The sequence below is a fragment of the Puntigrus tetrazona genome, chromosome 19, assembly GCF_018831695.1.
Source record: "Puntigrus tetrazona isolate hp1 chromosome 19, ASM1883169v1, whole genome shotgun sequence".
Taxonomy (NCBI): Eukaryota; Metazoa; Chordata; class Actinopteri; order Cypriniformes; family Cyprinidae; genus Puntigrus; species Puntigrus tetrazona.
Genome location: NC_056717.1, coordinates 17,449,199 through 17,469,477, shown reverse-complemented (window position 1 = coordinate 17,469,477; position 20,279 = coordinate 17,449,199). Strand labels below are relative to the sequence as shown.

General features: G+C 37.8%; 1 protein-coding gene across 1 annotated transcript; it reads right to left on the bottom strand.

The window, feature by feature from the left end:
• Positions 1-685: 685 nt before the first annotated feature.
• Positions 686-19,307, bottom strand: cacng7a (calcium channel, voltage-dependent, gamma subunit 7a). Its single transcript, XM_043218500.1, has 6 exons — positions 19,160-19,307; positions 14,014-14,209; positions 12,288-12,374; positions 11,511-11,651; positions 5,494-5,639; positions 686-3,399 (listed from the first exon to the last, which is right to left on the bottom strand). Exons 2-6 carry the CDS (start codon positions 14,207-14,209, stop codon positions 2,944-2,946), a joined length of 1,026 nt encoding a protein of 341 aa, XP_043074435.1. The 5' UTR covers positions 19,160-19,307; the 3' UTR covers positions 686-2,943.
• Between the last annotated feature and the right edge of the window lie 972 nt (positions 19,308-20,279).

Genomic DNA, 20,279 nt, shown 5'->3' with positions numbered 1-20,279 from the left:
CGTTCAAAAGCTTAAAAGAGATATTTTTTATCACCCACAGGCAAAATTTCATTAATAAAAAAGCTTGCACTGGTCTCTTTCTAGGGTGTTTTTAAACCACTGACAATATTAAGAAACTTCTCTTTGATATGCAGCAAAAGTGCACTGACCTGTGTAAGGAGTATATAGAAAGATGCAAATGAGTTGAATGTGAACATGCACGTGTCAATTTAATGCAAGGAAATCCGCTGTCGTATAAATAAACTACAATGATTAACAACACAGACTCTTCAACACTGTTTTTCAGATGGTTTCTCATGAAACTGTCAAGTGGACATAGTTTACCCTGAAATAGAAAAATAAACGTGAAATGTGTTTTAGCTTAGGAAAATTAAGCTTAATTTTATTTATTTTTTTGTTTTTAATTATGATGTTGTTGGTGACAATTAAGCAGCCCTTTGTTTTCATTTCTGCCACTAAAAATAAAATGATTTAGATAATGAAATAAATGATCGTATGTTAGTTTTTGTTTTTTATAAATAGTTAAACATCTTAAAATAAGCCCTAAATGACTTTAAGCAAAATTTTGTCTTGCAAAAGTTTTTTTTTTTTAATAACAATTCTAGTATTTTTTTAATCAAACTAAAAGCAAAGTAAATGTATTAGAAATGCACTGGACACAATACATGAGTCATTTGATGTGCAATTAGTTTTAGTTTCTTAATTTTTTATTAAGCAAATTCCAGATTACAAAGAAGAAATGCCACAGTTTTAATAATAGTAATAATAATAATAATAATAATAATAATAATAATAATAACAACCGTCATCATCATCTTAAGTCAGGCACAATTGCTTTGGCATTATGGAATGAAAGGCATGCAAAACTGATAACTGAAAACAGAAAAGTAAAGACAGGAAGGCTTAGAGAGAAAAGAGAGAGAAATGAAGGGTAAGAGAGGAAAAGACAAGTCAAATGAGCGAAGCAGCTTCAGCTTAATGGGAATTTGAGAGAGACAAATCAAGACAAAGGACAGCCCACTGGGAAAAAGCAAAAAAATAAATAAATAAAAAAGAGAGAAAGAGGCTATGAAGATGGAAAAAAAGTCATGCAAAATGGTACATACATATTTATAAGCCAGACCCTTAGCGTAGAGTGCAACAACAACAAATGTCAACTGGAACTGAGAGAGCAGAAAGCTCATTATAACGCAATTATTAGTAAAAGACAAGAAACATAAACAGATATTCACATTTCAGATTTAAAAGCAGACTAAATTCGTACCACCAGCAATGCTTGAATAAATATTAGGATTCAAAAATCATTAATCTTGCTCTTTTCGTTTTCCCATAAATCATACCTTCAATCCTGCATATTTCATTTGTAATATGGCTATAATATAAATCGTATGCTATGTGTTTCTTTACTATCCAGCAGGAGCCAGTCCTGTTCTTCATAACTATTCATATTTTAATATAACTATTTACACGCGATGGCGACCTCTATCAGTTATAACACTCTGGAAAATATCTCAAGCTTCTGTGCATTACATGTTTAGTCTTAAGGGCATAACAGATCATTATAACAATCTATAAGCTAATATTTATTAAGGGATATCTTTCTACAAAGGTTGACGTTTACGCGTTAGGAAAAGGGACTGATTTATTGGTATAATGTTCATACTGTACAAATTGTCTTCACTGCATTGCTCGATCGATGCAGCGTCCGCAGGCACCAGGTATGAAAGTGCTGATTCATCCGCCCCATTTAAGTCAATGAATCGAATACAGATTTCATACAACTTATGGTTCAGACAAGGTACTTCAGTGCTTTAATGCACTAACACTGCATGCCCAGTAGATGGCGCAACACACCAGGAGCTTTCGCGCTCTTAAATTCTCCCTCATGTGGATCTCTGCTATTTCTCATGAACCCATATTGCTCTAAAACATTCTCCGAAACACCGCAGGACTGAACAGCATACGCCGTGTGTAGGTTTACATTTAATTCTGCGCAATAAACAATTCAATTAATAGTCACAGTAATAATATCAATAATAAGCGAGAAGTAACGGCTGTAATTTTAAGATGATGATAGAACAGTGAAGTCATATAGGAGTCAGCCTCCGTTCTAGGTTAAGGTAAATATGTTTCAAATTTTCAAACGTTTCCTTTTTGTATCGTGCTATACCACTGCTAAATGTTTTTAAAACATTGTTTTTTTTTAATATGAGAGCACAAGAAAACACAAGGCATATTGAGGGCCGTGGGGCCAAGCGTACAACATCCCAGTAAAGAAACATCAGCCAGCTTTGTAGAACATCTACCCTGATGTACAAATCTAAAAACATTACAAATTGATATTAAAGGACAAATCGAACCCCCCTCTGCACCTAAAAGTTTTCTTTGCCCGCGTGATAAAACGTAGGTAAATATGCTGGACTACACTAGATGACTACTGCTCTTGATACATTATTTACAGAAATCGTCGGCTGAAATAAATCTGCGACACCATTTACCGGAAATCCGCCACCTTTAGGGCACATTCGTGTCTTTTTGCTTTAGTATAAACAAGAAATGGTATAAATAGCCTCACGGCGCTCACAATATATGAGGTATGAGGGGAGGAAAAATGTTACGGTGTGCAATAAGGTTTTAACATTTTACATAGAAATTTAAATATGTATATAGTTGTTTTCAACTATTTTTCAGCAAGTCAGTATTTTGAACCTTTCTTGACCATACATTCTTTCTATATGTATAAATGCTATTCCTTCACTTATTAATGTCGCTCTGAGAATCTATTAAACTTCGTTCAGGCACAGAATTGTAAGTGACGCGCTTCCTCGTCTACCTCTTTTCAACTTAGCACCCTTTTGATCCCGTAGTCTCTGGAGATTTATCCTCTTATCTAATGTTATGCCCATATTTCTGTTGTTTAAGAATCTTAAACGGAGGTTAAATCTAACACGGGGAGGCGCTCATGCGCATATGTGCGTGGTAGCGAGGGGGCGGGACGGCGGATGGGGGCGTGGCCATTGGGAGGGACTGAGGGGCGTGGCCGCCGGAATGAGAGGAGTGCATGGTGTGAGGATAGGAAGAGGAAGAGGAGGAGGAAGCGGGGGGGAGGTGATAGCTGGCCCCGGACGAGGGGCCCGAGGAAGAGGGTGGATTGGAGGGCCCGCCGCTTTTCGACGGAGGAGGCAGCGGGGTCTGGTTGAGCTGAATGGAGATGTCGCTGGACACCTCGGAGCCGCTGCGTCCGCGCTGAGGAGGAGGCCAGGAGTCGGGGTGCAGGTACTGGCCGCTGTAGTCACTGCATTCAGACAGGCGAGGGCGATACAGAGCAGGGTGAGGCCGGTACATCTCTTCCTCGGCATAACGTTTCATGAAGAGATAGACGGACATGACTCCAGCACCCTGGTACAACAAAACTAGTCAGTCACTAACATTATTCATTTTAAAAGGATAGATTACCCAAAAAATGTTTATTCTGTCGTTAAAGGCTTTCTCTATTTTGCATTTATCACTTTACCCTCATGGTGGTCTAAACCTGCAAAGGCTTAGTTCGTCTTTGAACACAATTTAAGATATTTTAAGTGAAACTGGGAGGCTTGTGACTATATCCATTGTCTTGGCCCAGAAAAGTATGAGAGACGTCGTCAGAATACTCCATGTGCCATCAGGGATTCAACAGTAATGTTATGAAGCTCCAAGAATAATAAGTGAATATTCTCTAAAATGGTGGTACGCTGAACCAGAGGGGATGAATTGTTGAATTATTTATTTTATTTATTTATTTTTTCCACAAAAATGACTCCTGTAGCTTCATAACGTTACTGTTGAATCAGAGGGGCATTTTGACGATGCCTTTCGTACTTTTTTGCGCCAAGTGGAAATTGTTTGGCAGTTTATGGGACTGTCACATTTGTGACTACAAGCCTCCCGGTTTTCATCCAAAACATCTTAAATTGTGTTCTGGAGATTAAAAAAATGACATGGGGGGCGAAAAATAAAAAATGTTTGGAAGGACATGGGGGCGAGTAATTTAGGACAAAATTTTAATTTTGGGGTGAAGTAACCCTTTCGTTACCCACTCTCATGTTGTCCCAAATATCTTTGTTCATCTTCTAAACACAAATTAAGATATTACCGATGAAATCCAAGAGTTTTCTGACCATAGACAGCAACACAACTACTACATTCAAGGCCCAGAAACTTAGTAAGGACATTGTTAAAATAGTCCATGTGACATCAGCGGTTCTGCTGTATTATGAAGCTATACTTTGCACAAAAAACAGCAATTATTCAACAATTCTTCTCTTCTGCGTCTGACTTTGATGTGTGTTCACGACAGTACTCATGCAAGGTCATGAATTTTATCAAGAATATCTTAATAAGGTCTTACAGATTTAGAACGACACAAGGGTGAGTAAAAACTTTTCAAAAAGTAAATTTTTGGATTTTTTTGTAAATATCTGAGATAAAATGTTCCGACTATCTAACAGCACCTAACATAACGTTCCTAACAACCTGACAGATATCACCGCAAACAGGTTCTGAGAAATCACACCTTTCTCTGTGACATTCCTATGCAAAAAATCCAAAAAAGTGTCAGGGGTTGAGCTTGTGTTTTTTTTTAGCCAAAAACTAGCCAATTAGAAATGCTTTCTGCCCAAGGGGTCAAGTTTGGCTGGTTAGCATGACCCAGTTAGCTGTAACTACACCATCTGGGGGCAAGAAGCATATTTTCGCATTGACAGCCATTCAAAAGTAAAATATTTGTGTAGTTTGAGGGAATAAACTATAACATTATGAAAGGCTTTTTTTTGCAATTCATTAAAAGATCCTAAAAAAGTGATCACTGAAGACTGGAGTAAAGTGTGCTAAAAAAACACCGATTTTTTTGGTTTGCATTTAATCTATTAAAGCAGAAAAACATGTAAAAAAATTTAAATTGTAACAATATAATCACAATAATTTTTTTTGTTCTGTATCAATATTGTTGATCAAATAAGTCCAGCTTTGGGGAACATTAGAGACTTTTCAAAAACATTTGAAAATCTTTTTAACCCCAAACTTTTGAATGACGGCGCACAAAATTGGCAGACGTTCGACAGTCTGCTAATTTAATTCTAAAACTTTGCCTATTGCGAGGCTTAAATTAGATTTGCAGTTTTTTTATATATGATCTCAGACTTTTTGACTCTGCTTTATGCATATGTATCATAAGAATATAAGTTGAGGTTACTGCAGACAGTAGATGCTGAAATTTACAAACTGCTGCACTGAACTTAATTAGCATATATGCAGCATAACGGAAATGTGTAGCCTTCACCCCAGCAAAAGCTATGGCTAAAATTAATGCATACTGATGAGGGCAGGCCTATTGGTTTAGCAGCAAACAGCAGTGAAAGCTGTTAACACAGCTGCATATTAATGAACTGAGCTCTGTGATAAGAGTACGCACGCAGTCAGCTCAAGTGTTAACAGTCGCCAGGCTCTGTGACTGACCTCTTTGAGCAGGAAGGAGCTGGCAGCAAAGGCGAACGACCAGCCATAGTGGTAGTGAAAGAACTGCTCCGGCTCCCGAGGCCTGTTCATCACTTCATCATTGATACTGGAGATATACAGCACCAGACCGACGACTAAACTCAAACCTGAGAGAGAATAAAAGAGGGCAAAAATCATAAAAACAGGTTTAATCCTCACAGTTAATCAAACTGTACTGTACATGAATGTGTATTAAATGATCTCCAATAATCTATTTTCTTCATTTCATAGCTTTTCTCTTGGTCGCGCTGCTTCTGGTAGTGCTTTTATCCAATCATATTTTAACAATCGTGTTGTCAGGGTCATATAAATCTGCCTAAGGCCTTCCGAATCAAAATCGCAGGCCTCTGTATCTTAAAACCAATGGCAGTTAAAGCGTCAGATTAACCAATCAGATTTTGATTTCGACCATCTAGCAGGTTAACGATAACGTCAGCGTTTTCTCATCATTTGATTGGACGGTCAGAGAGCATACTAGTCAAAGCTAGCGAACGGCGTCAGTGTAAATCACATTTTTGTTTTTTCGTACAGGACATTCTGTTCAGTGCATTCTGAATAATATTCGAATAACCGCAAAAAACAACCACACACACCTCCTCTGCAGCGAAAAATCACTATAGTAGGTTATTCTTTATTGCTTTACGCGTTGTATTCTGGTGTTATTTTTCAGATTAAAAGTCCAGTTTAAGTTTCGGTTAAGAATATATCATCCTCAGAGTCGAGCTGTACAACGGGTCTCTTTGAATTTATCCATATGGATGCGAGCGGTGGCTACGATCAAGTCTCACATCTGCTCTCAGCCCGCGTACGCAGGTTTTTGAGTTACCTGAACTTAAAATGCTTGCTACGCGCATCTGCCGCAGAACTGTAACAGGATTTCGTAGCTTATAATCCCTTGTAGGATTTGAATGTCTTTTTTTTAATTCAGGGTTTTAGCTTTATATGCAAACAGCAGAAGATTCAACCGTTGCATCATGCACCTGCAGCGTCGAGAAAAACTAATTAAATCTATAAAAGGAGTAACATAAACAGGACCACACAAAATATATAATAGGCTGTGATACAGTTAAATGATTTACGAGAAAAAATTTGTGCAACAAATAGGCTACAGTAGTTTTTGTGACACTTTTAATGCATTTTATGTCTTTTGTTTTTATTTCTTTTGTTTATTTTATTTAATCCGCCTGATCGCACAGGCGCCACACACACACACACACACACACACACACACACACAAACAAGATTAGTTCTAGTGCCGCATGACATTTCAGCTATTCAACATGAAACTAAAACGCAATCAACCAAACACTGTTTATTTGAAAAGGTCCACTTGCTGTAAAATCAGCGTGCATGCACTTTTTTGCTCACGTGAAGGATTTTACACAGATATTAGAACATGAGTGAACTAAAGCCTTTTAGGCTACAGTGCAAATAATGTTAAGCCAACCTTTTGTACACGGTTAACTGGTGTTTTTGGGGTAGGATAAATTTCTCTTTCATAAGATCGCTTCCTCTTTTTCGCCGGGTTTCTGTCGTAAAAATATTGGGGCAAGGCTTCTATGCTGTTTTGTTTTAATGGGCGTGATATTCAAATAACGATCGCTTTCATCCGCCACATTTATCAATGTGAGATCAATCGTACACTGAGATTGGCGGCAAATGGCGTAAATTGCTCGTTTTCTACGTTAGATTGATAAATGGCGCCCGATGTGTGGTTCTGCGTCAACTTGTTGAATATTAACTGCATTTCTAGCTTTATTTACAGCATTCATTCTCGCTAACGTTACATGAGACACCTGTCTGTGTCATATTTATGGTTTATATAGCCATCGCATTATTATGATGGTATTAAGAATAGTTGGATTACGCCACGTAGGACACCACTGAAGGCAAAGTGCACGGCCCACCACTGATATATATATATATATATATATATATATATATATATATATATATATATATATATATATATATATATATATACACACATATACATATACATATATGTCAAAAGTTCCAAAAAGAAAATGACAAAAAGAATGAATACAAGATATTTACAAGAAAGGCCATTCGTTTTTGGACACCTAATTAAATAAAAGATTTTCAGCACAGTACAAAACAGTACAAAGTTTCACAGCCTGACCAGTTTTGCTGAATCCTCTAAAACCAGGCTGGGTTTAAGATGTGTTTAGCTGGACTCCTAGTCTGACTTAGCGGAAATCTCCCAAAACCCTTTAAAACCATGCACCGATCCAGGCTAACCAGGCTCTGGTCTTACATGCTTTAAGCTGGTCTAAGCTTGTTTTAGGATGGTTACCCGGCATGACCAAGCTTGTGTTTAACTGGGTTTCCAGCCTGTCCGTCTGAAAATCGCTGCAAAACCTGGTTGACGCTGGTTTAGTTACATGATTGAATAATTGCAAGAAACATTATCTAAAAAAATGTGAGCTTGCCCATGCAATATTTGCCCACGCTACCAAAGATATTATAAATAGTAGTTTAGCATTGCTCTGTGGTTGCATGGGTGTTATGGGTGGTCTTCGGGAAACAGTAGCAATGCAATAGTACACAGACTTGAACTTAGACAATGTGAGCTTGTATAAAAGTTGCTGTTGCTGTGATGGGAAGGTGTGGTGTACGGCAGATTGCTACAGCATGTGAATTTTTTTGTTAGCTTTTGGTAAACCTTCATAATAAAATCTTTCAGTCTGGTAAATTAATAGCACACTTTTACTTTTACACATAATTCGCGGCAGCACTATTACATTAGTGAAGGGGGCTATTATAAACGCACAAAGGAGTCCGAAAGCATTCAGCAAAAATGACAAATGAAAGAAACAAACATGCCTTGTAAGCATCCGGATGAAAGTACAGTTGATGCCGCAGTGATTACGCTACTGAACAGTCAACATTGCTTTCTTCTGAAAGCTCGGTGTGGAGAGGGAACGATAAAGCAGCGCACCAACACGCAACCTGTCATACCGGGAAACATTAACATTTATAGCGTGCTCAAATGTTGCTGTGTTATGATGGAGAAAGCTCTGCTGCGGTAATTGTGGAGAGCGGGAGAAAAAAAAAGGGAGAGGGAGACAGCGCTAAGGAAAAGCCTCTGGCATAATCAAACACATTATCGCAGTCTGTCACTGCCAGCTGTCTATGCTGCGAATACCGACAAGCAACGCGCTTACATATTTCCTTTTTGCATTAGAAACGCGAGACGCCGGATATTAAATAGCTGTGTCACGCTGGTGCATATATTCCCAAACGACCGAGCACAGGCTTCTGTACCGTAATAAACCAATGTATACTACGGCGTAGAACATCACAGACAGCATTTTTGGTTTTTTTTGCAGTGTGGTGCATGTCTGTGTTCAGCGTTTCGCAACAGCCCCGTTGTGGTGTCTTGTGCGTTATTAATAATTCTGTAGTACAAAATGCTGAGCTAAATGTAACACTAGCACCTGATGCAGCGCTGCACGACACAGGACTGGACGGCTCCCGGAGCTGTACTCGTACTAAAGAACCCGTTATTAGTAAACTGCGGTGGTGTGTGCGTTGGAGCCGCATCGGCTGCGATGCATGGGACACGTTGACCTGGCTCTGTGCAAAACGATCGAGGGGCTTTGCTGATTCTCCACCTCCCCCCGACCGCTGCTGACTCCTTGCTTTTGCCTCTTTGTTCATTTCCTGGCGTCTAATGAAGACGGTGAGGCAAATGAGAATTTAACAGCCACTCAATGATTTACTGTATTCTAATTAGCAAATGTTGATTGTTTTGATTGGAGCGTAAATGGTCTCACGTAGAAGTGCAAATCAAGAGCTGCAATTAAGCAATAAGTTATGCGAGACTACGCTGTATTGCGAATATGGCAATCGAAACTCAAAGTTACTGAGTTGAAATTATCGTATCGTGAGAGAAGAAAAAAAGCGACGAGTGATGCGAGATCAGCTCAATTAAAGACGTGGAAAACCGGTGGTTACCTGGGACAATTATCAATTATGTAAATCACGCTACCGTAGCATTTATTTGATGACAAATGCAGAAACATCGTTTAATATTGCAGTGATACTGTGTAAAAAAAAAATTTAAATAGTTGTTTTCTATTTTAATAATATTTTTTAAATGTTATTTATTCCTATAACGGCAAAGCTGGATTTTCTGAAAATAGATAAATAAATCATTTTGACTTTGTGCTCAATAAATATTATTATCAATATTGAAAACAGGTGTGCTGACTGATTATTTTTGCGGGAGCTGTTCAAAAGAGCAGCATTTATTTGATTCATATAACTGTTTGTATATATTATAAATGCTCCTAATGTCACTTTTGATCAATTTAAAATTTTTTTTTTCTCAGTGTCAAAGCAGCTCTCAGTTAGGGGCCGGACCACCAGAGGGCCTCAGCAAACTTTCAAGGTCATTGCTTGAGTTCTTATCATTTTTAAAAATAAATGCAATAAATACAAATATATTGAAGTATATTAAAACTGACATTTTTTATTAATTAAGAACATTACTGAACTTGAGAATTAATCACATTTCATTACTATCCACTGACAGTTTTAATTTGTTAATTAAAAAAGCGTTCTTTTTATAACTTTTTTAAATTCTTCATATCTTGACTGATTGATTGATTGGATGATTGACTGTCATTACAAGCGGACATACTGATTATGATCTTATTATTTGAGGAGACTGTGGCATGATTCGAGGGACATGAAACACAGCCACGGGATAAGGATCAGTTGAGAACAGATGAGTGGGAATTATATAAAACTATAAGACTGAATTCAGCATCCCGCCATCAGAATGAAATATTCCGGAGTGCTGTTTCAGACCCGTCCTGTTCCAGCATTCTAGAACTGTTCAAACACAAGCTTTCTAAGCCTTCGCGGGGAAATAGGTTTCTGCAGGCTGATTTGTACAGCTGTCAGCAGGAAACTGATACAATCAACTGATATAGTTCTGCCACATCGCTGTCTTCAAGCCACATTGAGTATTGTGAAATTCACAGCTCCGCGGTTTAGCCTGAACGTACCGTGCTGGTACGCCTTGAGAGAATTTGCAATTAAACCGCATAATTATTTTGGTATCAATCCAGCCCTACATGTGTGACCCCGGGGTGTTAAGTCGCTGGGGTACATTTGTAGCAATAGCCAAAAATACATTGTATGGGTCAAAATGATTGATTAAGTAAATGTAATGTTCCTTGAAGATATTTTTGTACGTGTCCTATTCTAAATATATCGAAACTGAATTATCGATTAGTAATATGCATTGGTAAAAACCTCATTTGGTCAACTTTAAAAGTGATTTTCGATTTTTTGCACCCTCCGATAACAGATTTTCAAACAGTTGCGTCTCAGCCAAACACCGTCCAATCCGAACAAACCAAGCTGATTTATTCAGCTTTCTGATATTGTATAAATATCCATTTCGAAACAAACTGACCATTATGACTGGTTTTGCGGTCCAGGGTCACATGTATCTGTTATGCATTTAGCCTGATGCTTTCTTTCCGAACATTCATGCACACCAGATCTGTTTTAAGACATACTTTGCATGCAAATCAGTCAAATCCAAACACACTCTGACGTTCTTGACAATCCGTTTTCTATTAGCTGAATGCAAATGACAGCTGTTAGGCAGAGCTCTGTCGACTTGATCAGAGAGTTATTAATTACTGTTTGTGAGAAAAAAGAAGCATTTAATGGATATTGTGTCTCACACACTACCGTAGATGGATATCGGGAACACCATTCATTAAATATGCAAACCTCTCAGTGGGATTCTCAGCCTGATTTCGGACGCGGTTGTGGAGAAATACCAAGCTCACCACTGAAACTAGATATCAACAAACAGCGTCAAATCTGGAGTACGTAAGCGGATACACAACTATGGGCCGCAAAAATGAGAAACATGATGATGAGAAACTTATTTAGCAGATTTTGACACGTTATAATGCCGTATACCTTACCTGATAAAATGAAGAAGATTCCAGAGACGAAGGCCAGGATGGTGCGCTGGGGACGGATGTGGCCGATGTTGCTTATGACGAAGGCCGTAAAGACAAAGAGGAGCGATACCATTGGAAAAGGGGTGGCCGTCCTGACCATTTCTAACAGAGACAGAAAAAAATAGTCATTGTACAATAAAAACTGTATCAAAACTAGCTGTCAAGCTAAAAAGTGATTAAAACCTAAAATAAAAGCAATTAATTAGTTACAGCACTTAAAAATAGCACGTAATAAACTTATAATAATAAAATATAATATAATGTAAAATAATATGATAGTTTTTATGGTGTCATATTAAATTGAACATCTTTAAACTGTACATATAAAAATTATTAACATAAAAGAATAAAGATTAAGAATGACTATTTAAATGATTTAAAAATAGAAATGATAAAAAGACTATTCAAGCAGTTTATAATATGTGACAAACGCCTAAAATATTATATATATATATATATATATATATATATATATATATATATATATATATTATAATAATAATAATATATATATATATATATATATATATATATATATATATATATATATATATATATATATATATATAACATTTTTATAATTATAAATGCTAAATTCCTAAACTATTAACACACATTATCGGTTACAATATAATATAATAACACAATATTCTATTCTATTCTATTTACTATCACGTACATCTTGGTTTTTCCATTTGTATTCATTCATATGCAATAAAGGCCATTAATTGTTCTCACTCAGTATATTGGCTGTGTTCTCAGTAGTGATCTCTATTTCTGGCTCGGTGAAGTATTCAGATGCCACACATCTCCCCTTCTCTGGCCCTGAGATAGAAGGAGAGACAGAGAGAGAGACAGACAGAGGAACAAAGAGAGACAGAGAGAAAGAGAGAGACAGGGACACAAAGAGAGACAGAGTGTAGAGGCAGAGCGGGACAGAGATTGACAATGACAGTAGGGGAGACGGGGACAAACAGAGAGAAACACAGCAATGACTTTGGTTCAAACACTGAGAAGAGAGGTGAGAAAACTCACATGCGTTACACGTATACACTGCTCTCGGTCAGAAACGTCATGCAATTTTGCTTTCAATATTCTTTTATTGAAAAGAAATTATAATTAGTGTACGTATTTTGTGTGGAACATGTTCAAATTAAGACAATTAAATTAAATAAATGACCATTTATTAGAAATACTTAAAATAATCATCAAATATTATAAAAACAATAACAATAATAATGATAATAAAAATAATCCCCTGTAAAATTCCATTTCAATGCAATTACATAACCTATCTGAATATTCTTCTTTCCAAAACTTTACAAAATTTTATATTTAACGCTGGTACCCGCACATACATTTTTTACTTCTTCATTACTTGTGCGAGAGAATGCCAAAACAATGAAATATCATTTTTCTTTCCATCTCACATTTTTTCCCCATCTCGTCCCTTAAGGTCTTTGTATTTCCGAGATAATTCACAGAACTATTATTACTATAAACTGTCATAAGGTCAATGACTTTTAATACACCGCTAGAGGGAGAATCAAATATAATCGAATATAAATGAATAATTACAGTAAACATATTTAAATCGTATTTTGACACATTTTAGTAAAAAATGTTAACAAAAGCACCCCTTCTCTTTTGGAAAACCCGTGTTTTAACCCACAGTCATTTTAATTATTTGAACTTCGTTGAATGTTATTTTCAAAGACAATCTGAATGCGCATGACATTTCTGCCGGGGGCACATCAGACCTCCCTCTCGGCGCACACACACACACGTATAAAAAGACCAGATCCCGTTTGAGCACACATAAATCATATCAGGAAAAGCGCGCAAATTATACATACAACGCACCTAATTGGCGAAGAGTATAGCGATTTGTCAAACTCTCACGTACAAACTAAATGCCAGGACCGCTTAAGCTACTGTCGAAACAAGGTGACATCATCTTCGCGCTTCTCTTAGTCAGCCGTTCGCAGCCAACTGGTGTGGCATGGTTTCAGTCCACCTCAGCACTTCCTGTCAGTGTCATGAAAACAAACCAGCGTGCGATGCTAATGCAATTTTCCATAAGCAAAAATTTTTTCCCTGCGTCTTTTATAAGCCTAGGAATTTGATGCGGTTGGTGATTTGCCATCTCGCAGAGGTTTGCCCACACAGCCCCACTAGTTCCTCTTACAACGTCTGGCACGATTTGGGAGGGTGATGCAATAGGATGCCACACCAGCGCCGCGCGGGGACAAAGAAGACCAGCTGCATAACACAGCGGGACGCCCCGCAAAATAAACCGCGACTTAACCAAGACGCCGATTGCGCAGAGATTCAGCTGTGTGTAACACCTGATGCGGGAGTCAAGCCATGCAGAGCAGCGTGACGCCACAAATCAGCTGCCGTTCGATTTTTAATCAGGCAACAAACTGGTCAGCGATGCGGCTCTGTCAGTAAAGGGACCTACCAGCCACGAAACAGACCCTCCAGAGTCCAGAATGCAGAGCCATCTTCACTTCTGTGGTCTGGTTCTGCTGCAGGACAATGCCTTCTTCCATTAACAGCCAGTAGTCCGTGGACACAGCCACCCCCACCAAGAGTAACCCGCACGCCCCGAACACGGACGACAGGAGCGTCAGCGCCCTGGTGCTAAATGAGCTCATCTAGAAAGATAGAAAGAAACGAAACATCAGTTCATACATTGTGGACGGTTGCCAGGGGACCGCTGTGTGGTTGCGAGGGTGGACTGTTTCTAGATGCGCCGATATTCAGATTTTAGGGTCAGCGAGATCCTAAAAAAAACTGTTACGCATTCAGTTGATCAAAAAAGGCATTAAATGCAATACTTTTTTTCCACCGTGTCCCTTTGTTTTAGTGTATATCTGAGAAATTTCTAAAATAAACGTTTGTAAAAATGTGAACATTTTTGGAAAGCCTTGTTTGAGACATATTTCAAACTAGAGTCATTTTATCAATTTTTAAAATGATCTTTGTATCATGCGACTGCTGAAAAATCAGCTTTGCGTTACGATTTAAATTACAACAGAATAGAAATTAAAACAGAAACAACTGAATAATATGTCACTATATTCATATTTTTTATCAAGTAAACGCAGCCTTGATGAAGAGACTTTCATAAACACTGAGAATAAATCTTAGCGACCCCAGACATTTAAATGATTGCGTGTGTTCTTGGTGAAATATGGAACTTAACAAACATAAACAAACAAACAGATAAACACGTTAAAATAGAACATAAATTGTCTTTAATGATGCTGCTACTTACCTTTTGTAGAGTCACGCGACTCTACAAACTAAAAACAAATATTCGCAACTATTAAAAATGAAAAGAAAGGATTCTACTTAGCTTTATACAGCATTTGTTCAACAACTTATGTTTCTGGAAAAAAGTATCCATGACGATGCGACCGTTTGCCAATGATTCATACGCACAGCAGTTAATTTGTGCAAAATCATGTGGAAAAACTCAAAAATTGCTTTACTGGGCTTTCCTTCCGTATCAACCATTGACCAATTAAGGGAAACAGCGTGCACTATAACGACTATAAGCCAGGAGTGATTATATTAGCTGCGCCTGAAGGGCTCGATAAAAAAATTCCTCTCCATCGACTAATGAACTAGTGTGTGACTCATCAACAGAACAAACAGATGAAGGACGAACGGCGTCCTTTAAATAGTGTATGACTAAAATGATCAGGGGCAAGCGCGCAGTGAGACATATCTTCAGAATTACACAAGGTCTCGAAGACGCTATAAATCATTAGCTACTTTATTCTTACGCATCTAATGAACTGAAAATTCGAAATTCAACAAAATCCATCTTTCGGGGCGAACCCAGGGATGCAAGCGTCACACTAATGTTTATCTGTTGAATAGATCAACAGATCCAAGCTGGAAGGATAACACCGAAAGAGACGCTCGGAAAGAATAAATCGAGAAACGTAGAGAACGGGAAGCTTTTGCAGCGTAATACCTCCTGGATTGCTACACGTTTTGCTCTCACGCTCTGAAACACGAGTGAGGATTTGACTGGCGTGCCTCCAGAAGACCCACAATTCCCTTAATTCACTGAATGGCACTATATAGCTGCTGGATTAGAAGCCCGGAAAATTAACATTTTTTGGGGGGCTTGGTTTTTGGCAGGGAGAGAAGAACACAATAATGGCTTATTATTGGTGAAATCCTCTCCGGTTAGTGTCGGGAGCCCCAGGGTGTGCTTGAAATGAATGAAGGATTCATAGTGAATGGTGGTTTATGTGTGCGGGTTAAGATAATCCACGGAGCATTGACAGAGCAGAGCTAAGGAGAAAAGGGCTGCTTTGAAGAAAGTTAAAGGTGAGGAAAAATGGCTTCGGGAAAGATAATATGGTGAATAATGAAGTTCCTCTGAAGAAAGCATTAGCACTTGGGGTACCAGCATTGCAATAGTAGTACATTTTATAAAGAATATGTGAGCAATATGAGCATCTGTTGGATGGATGATTGGTCGTCACAAAAATAAATAAATAATAATAATTTTTTATTATTTTTATTATTTTTAATAATCTAGAGAGCAAAAGCATTGCTTGATTGGTTCTAAAAAATATATGATATGATTCTATGATATGATTCACTGTCCATAAAATTGTAATATTTAGAATATTTAGAAAAATTGTGAAAATAATTTAATTTAAATACTTTGATTTAAATATTGCCATTTATATAATATTGAATATGGATATATAAATGATACAAAAAAATGATTAATTTAAAAGTATTCTGTCAAACGATTAATCCTGATTAATCGCATTATAAATTGTATTTTTTTACATTTGTGTACACTGTGCATATTTGTAGTATAAGTATACAGCATGCAAATATTTAAGAAAAATATGTTATGTTTATATATTAAATATATTTATAAATAATATAAAATGTGTATACAAGTATACACATATACATGTAATATATACTGTATGTATTTCTATATACATAAATATGCAGTACACGTACATACATTATGTAAATTACAACTTGATTAATTATTTGACGGAACTAATTTTAAAGTTATTTATTAGAGTTAGAGAATTTCTCAGACAAAACTGAGAAAATTCAAAATAAAAAGAATGCAAATAATTAGACTTATTCATTTAATTTTTCATTTTAAATAATAATTTAAATGTTAAGGAGTTAGGGAAAAGTTTAAATCCCTAATCCCTAAAGTATGAGCAAATTGATCAAATTTGCACCTCTGTTTAAGTGTGCAAACAGCGTGCCAGTAGCATACGGTCACGCTAAACAGATTAAAAAAAACATGAATAAATCATAGTGGTCAACATGTGCATACTGCAGAAACAGCTGGTCATGTGATTAGGCCATTGAAATGTAAATGTGAAGGTACCAAATGTAACCCGTTTTAAAGCCGCGAGGTGCGAAGTGAGTAGAAAGACACTCAATGAAAGAGAAAAAGATAAAAGAGAGCGAATCAAGGCTACAGGGTGGGAGAGAAAACTGTGAGGCAATTGGGAGCTGTCCATCACAGTGGTGCTGAAATCAGGCGACGCACAGACCTGTGTTCCCTCACCAAAGCTCTGTAATCTTGATCAAGAGGGTCCGTAGGTTTAGAGGCTTGTGTGTGTGCGTGTGTGTGTGTGCGTGTGTGTGTTTTGGTCCAAAACACATATACGCATAACAAAAATGCACTCTAGTAAAAGCTGCCAACCTACCGTAGAGAAAACCTCTTTTATAAACTGAAATAAAAGAAACGTGGATTCTGGAAGTAATCAAAAACTTTTATGACCACACTAAAAGACTAGCATCCAAGAGGAAAGTAAAGTAACTGTACAGCGTTGTAATCTACATTGGGCTGACATTCTGGCAGTCCGGTAAAGACTCAATAAAACCCTCCCTGCTGTGACCATTAAAAAACACTATAACATAACTCAACCGATCTACAACATCAGCCCCTATTAGACGTACAGCACAACAGAACAATATCCAGTCGTCCTTTATATCTTCCAGGGGATTCGGGCAATATGAGTCTTACGTCAGACGGCGTTCGGTATATGCCAGACATGACCGCATTTTGAAAGACAGCCCTCGTGGTGTACTGGGGGTTCCACAGATGGCGCGTCCACTCGACTGGGGAGCAAGAGCCCAAGGGGAGTGTAGTTTTCTGTTGAGATGGCAATATGTTCCCCTGTCAGCAGGTTAGGCCAACTGGCAAGTGGGAAGAGTGTGGGAGGAAAACGAGTAGAGAAAACAGAGAGACGCGTGCTTTGTGAAAGGATGGTATTCAAGTAGAGCAAAAGGAACGAGAGGAAAAAAAAAAAGAAAAAAAAAGGACAGGGTCTGGGGAAAGACCTTGGCCCAAAATATCTCAGAGGACAGACGTGCATGCAGGCCTGCACGCATGTGCGAGCTCTCAATGACACACGCACACGCACATGCATTCACATGTGCACATTCATGACTTCAGCTCACTTCACAGAGATGGAAAGCACCATTCATAAAGCTCAGACGGATATCTTTATTTCATACACGGTATGTAAAACAGTTCGCTCATTCTACACATCACTTTGTCCTCATCCGCTCTCTCGTTCTCTCTCTCACACACACACACACACACACACACACACGAACACTATCATAAAGGACACCTTCCTTACGCTCTTAAAAATAAAGGTTTCGAAAGGGGGTTTTACAACGATGTCAAAGAGCCATTTTAGCCCCCCCCCGAATAATCTTTCGGTCATCAGCTCTTAAAAGAATCATTTTTCTTCAGTCTGAAGAATCAAAAGTTCCCATGCACGTTAAAAATTCCTTACGAATCCACAGATCCCAATATTTATCGATGCATACAAATCTGTTTTATTTCATTACATTATTTAGCATATCAAGCCATTTTCCTCACAGGAATAGCTACATGGACCCCACAAAGTATCTTTGCATCTTTTCGTCCCCTACAGCAGAGATGCATTTTTTCCTTTCTCTCTCCATCATTACGAGGACTTTCTTATTGGTCTAAATACTCAGCTAATGACACGTCCCAAACACAGCCCTTACAGGAACATTTCGGCATATCCACACACCACTGGGACCCTGTTTAGCATACTTATATAGTATGTAAGCTGGTCCTCAGCATGTCGCCGTTTCAGGTTTTATCATCCTTGCTATGGGGACATCGGTCCTCACAATGAAGGCAAATCCTGACCCCTTCTCAAATCCCCACAACCGCAGTACACTCTTTCCTCGTGGCGTTACCAAAGTCAGCACCAGAGAAACGTGCAACATCCATGACACACACACACACAGTACCAGTCCCGCCGCGACACGAGCCTATACTCTTACCTGACCAGGAGCACGCCAAATAAACGCTATAAAACTCGCATCTAAAACAACACAACATCATTAAATGAGCGTTTGACTGGCTACATTACGCGGTCCGCAGTCGACACGCTCACACGCAAGGTATGAACTGACCGATTCTGTCATACTTGGCTCGAAAGCAGCAGAACGAATCGATCTCTCGACTTCAAACCACGCTGTCTAATCACGCGCCGCTCGTAAGGCGACGGTAACGTGCACGAAGAACGAAGAGCGCGAGCACTCACCGTCCAGCACGCGACCCGAGTCAGCGCTGCACAGGCGTCGAGAGGAATGAGCGAACGCCTGGAAACCTTGACAGATTTTGCAGTTTTCCTCTCTCTCTCTCTCTCTCTCTCTCTCTCTCTCTCTCTCTCGCTCTCTCTCTCTCTTTCACACACTAACACACACACACTCCACACACGCGTGTTCTCTCCCTCCCTCTCTCTTTCAGCACTGCGGTGATTCGGCTGAATGGGGATGGGATGACAGGAGGGAGACTTTCACTCGTGCAGTTTGACGCTGATGAGGCTCAATAAGGTCACGGTTAGTTTTAGGTCCGCATATGTCGGCGAAGGCATGTGAGTCAGATACGGAGAATTTAACATTTTTATTAGCGGATTGTTCCCTAAACTACAAAACCTAAAACGCACACTTACACGTACGGTCGTGTGCGTACGTGTGAACGGCTGATTGCTTTTCTTGAACATAAAGTGATTGGATCCCTGAAATTAGTATGTATTTAGATATATCTCAAAGCAAACCGTTCATAAGGGTTAGTTTTCTGAAAGTTTAATAAATAAGCTTGCAGTTTATTTGTAGTTTGTGGCGAAAAACATTTCACTGCATGTCGTACCATGTATGTATGTGTATGTGAAAAATAAAATTTGAGTTTGAATTTGAAAAGACGTTATTTGACCAAGATTAAAAAAAATAAATAAAAAAATCTAAATTGTCCAAATAAAGTTCTTAGTAAAACATATTATTTCTGTATTACACATTACATATACTTAAAAAAAAAAAAAATATATATATATATATATATATATATATATATATATATATATATATATAAAAATAGTAAATATATATTGGAGTCCTTTACAATAAAATTAAATATATTTGTTTTAAAATATTCATCCATTTTACTAATAAGCCTAATTCATATACAAGCTATTAAAAACATTTAAATCTAATATCAATCAAAATATCAATCAAAATACCTCTTATTGCAATGCAATGTACTTCACTTCTAAAAACATTTTAACAGCATACCTTAACGTTATTCATGGTTTATAAAATATATTTTAAAATACATATATTTTAAAATACAATACATTTTTGTACAAATAAATGTAAAAAAATGAA

Coding starts and splice junctions, on each gene's coding strand:
- cacng7a (XM_043218500.1), bottom strand. CDS start 14,209: ATGAGCTCATTTAGCACCAGGGCGCTGACGCTCCTGTCGTCCGTGTTC. Junction 11,652..12,287: donor GAACACAGCCAATATACTGA/GTGAGAACAATT, acceptor TGTCTCTGTTAG/AAATGGTCAGGACGGCCACC. Junction 5,640..11,510: donor AATCTTCTTCATTTTATCAG/GTAAGGTATACG, acceptor ATTCTCTCTCAG/GTTTGAGTTTAGTCGTCGGT.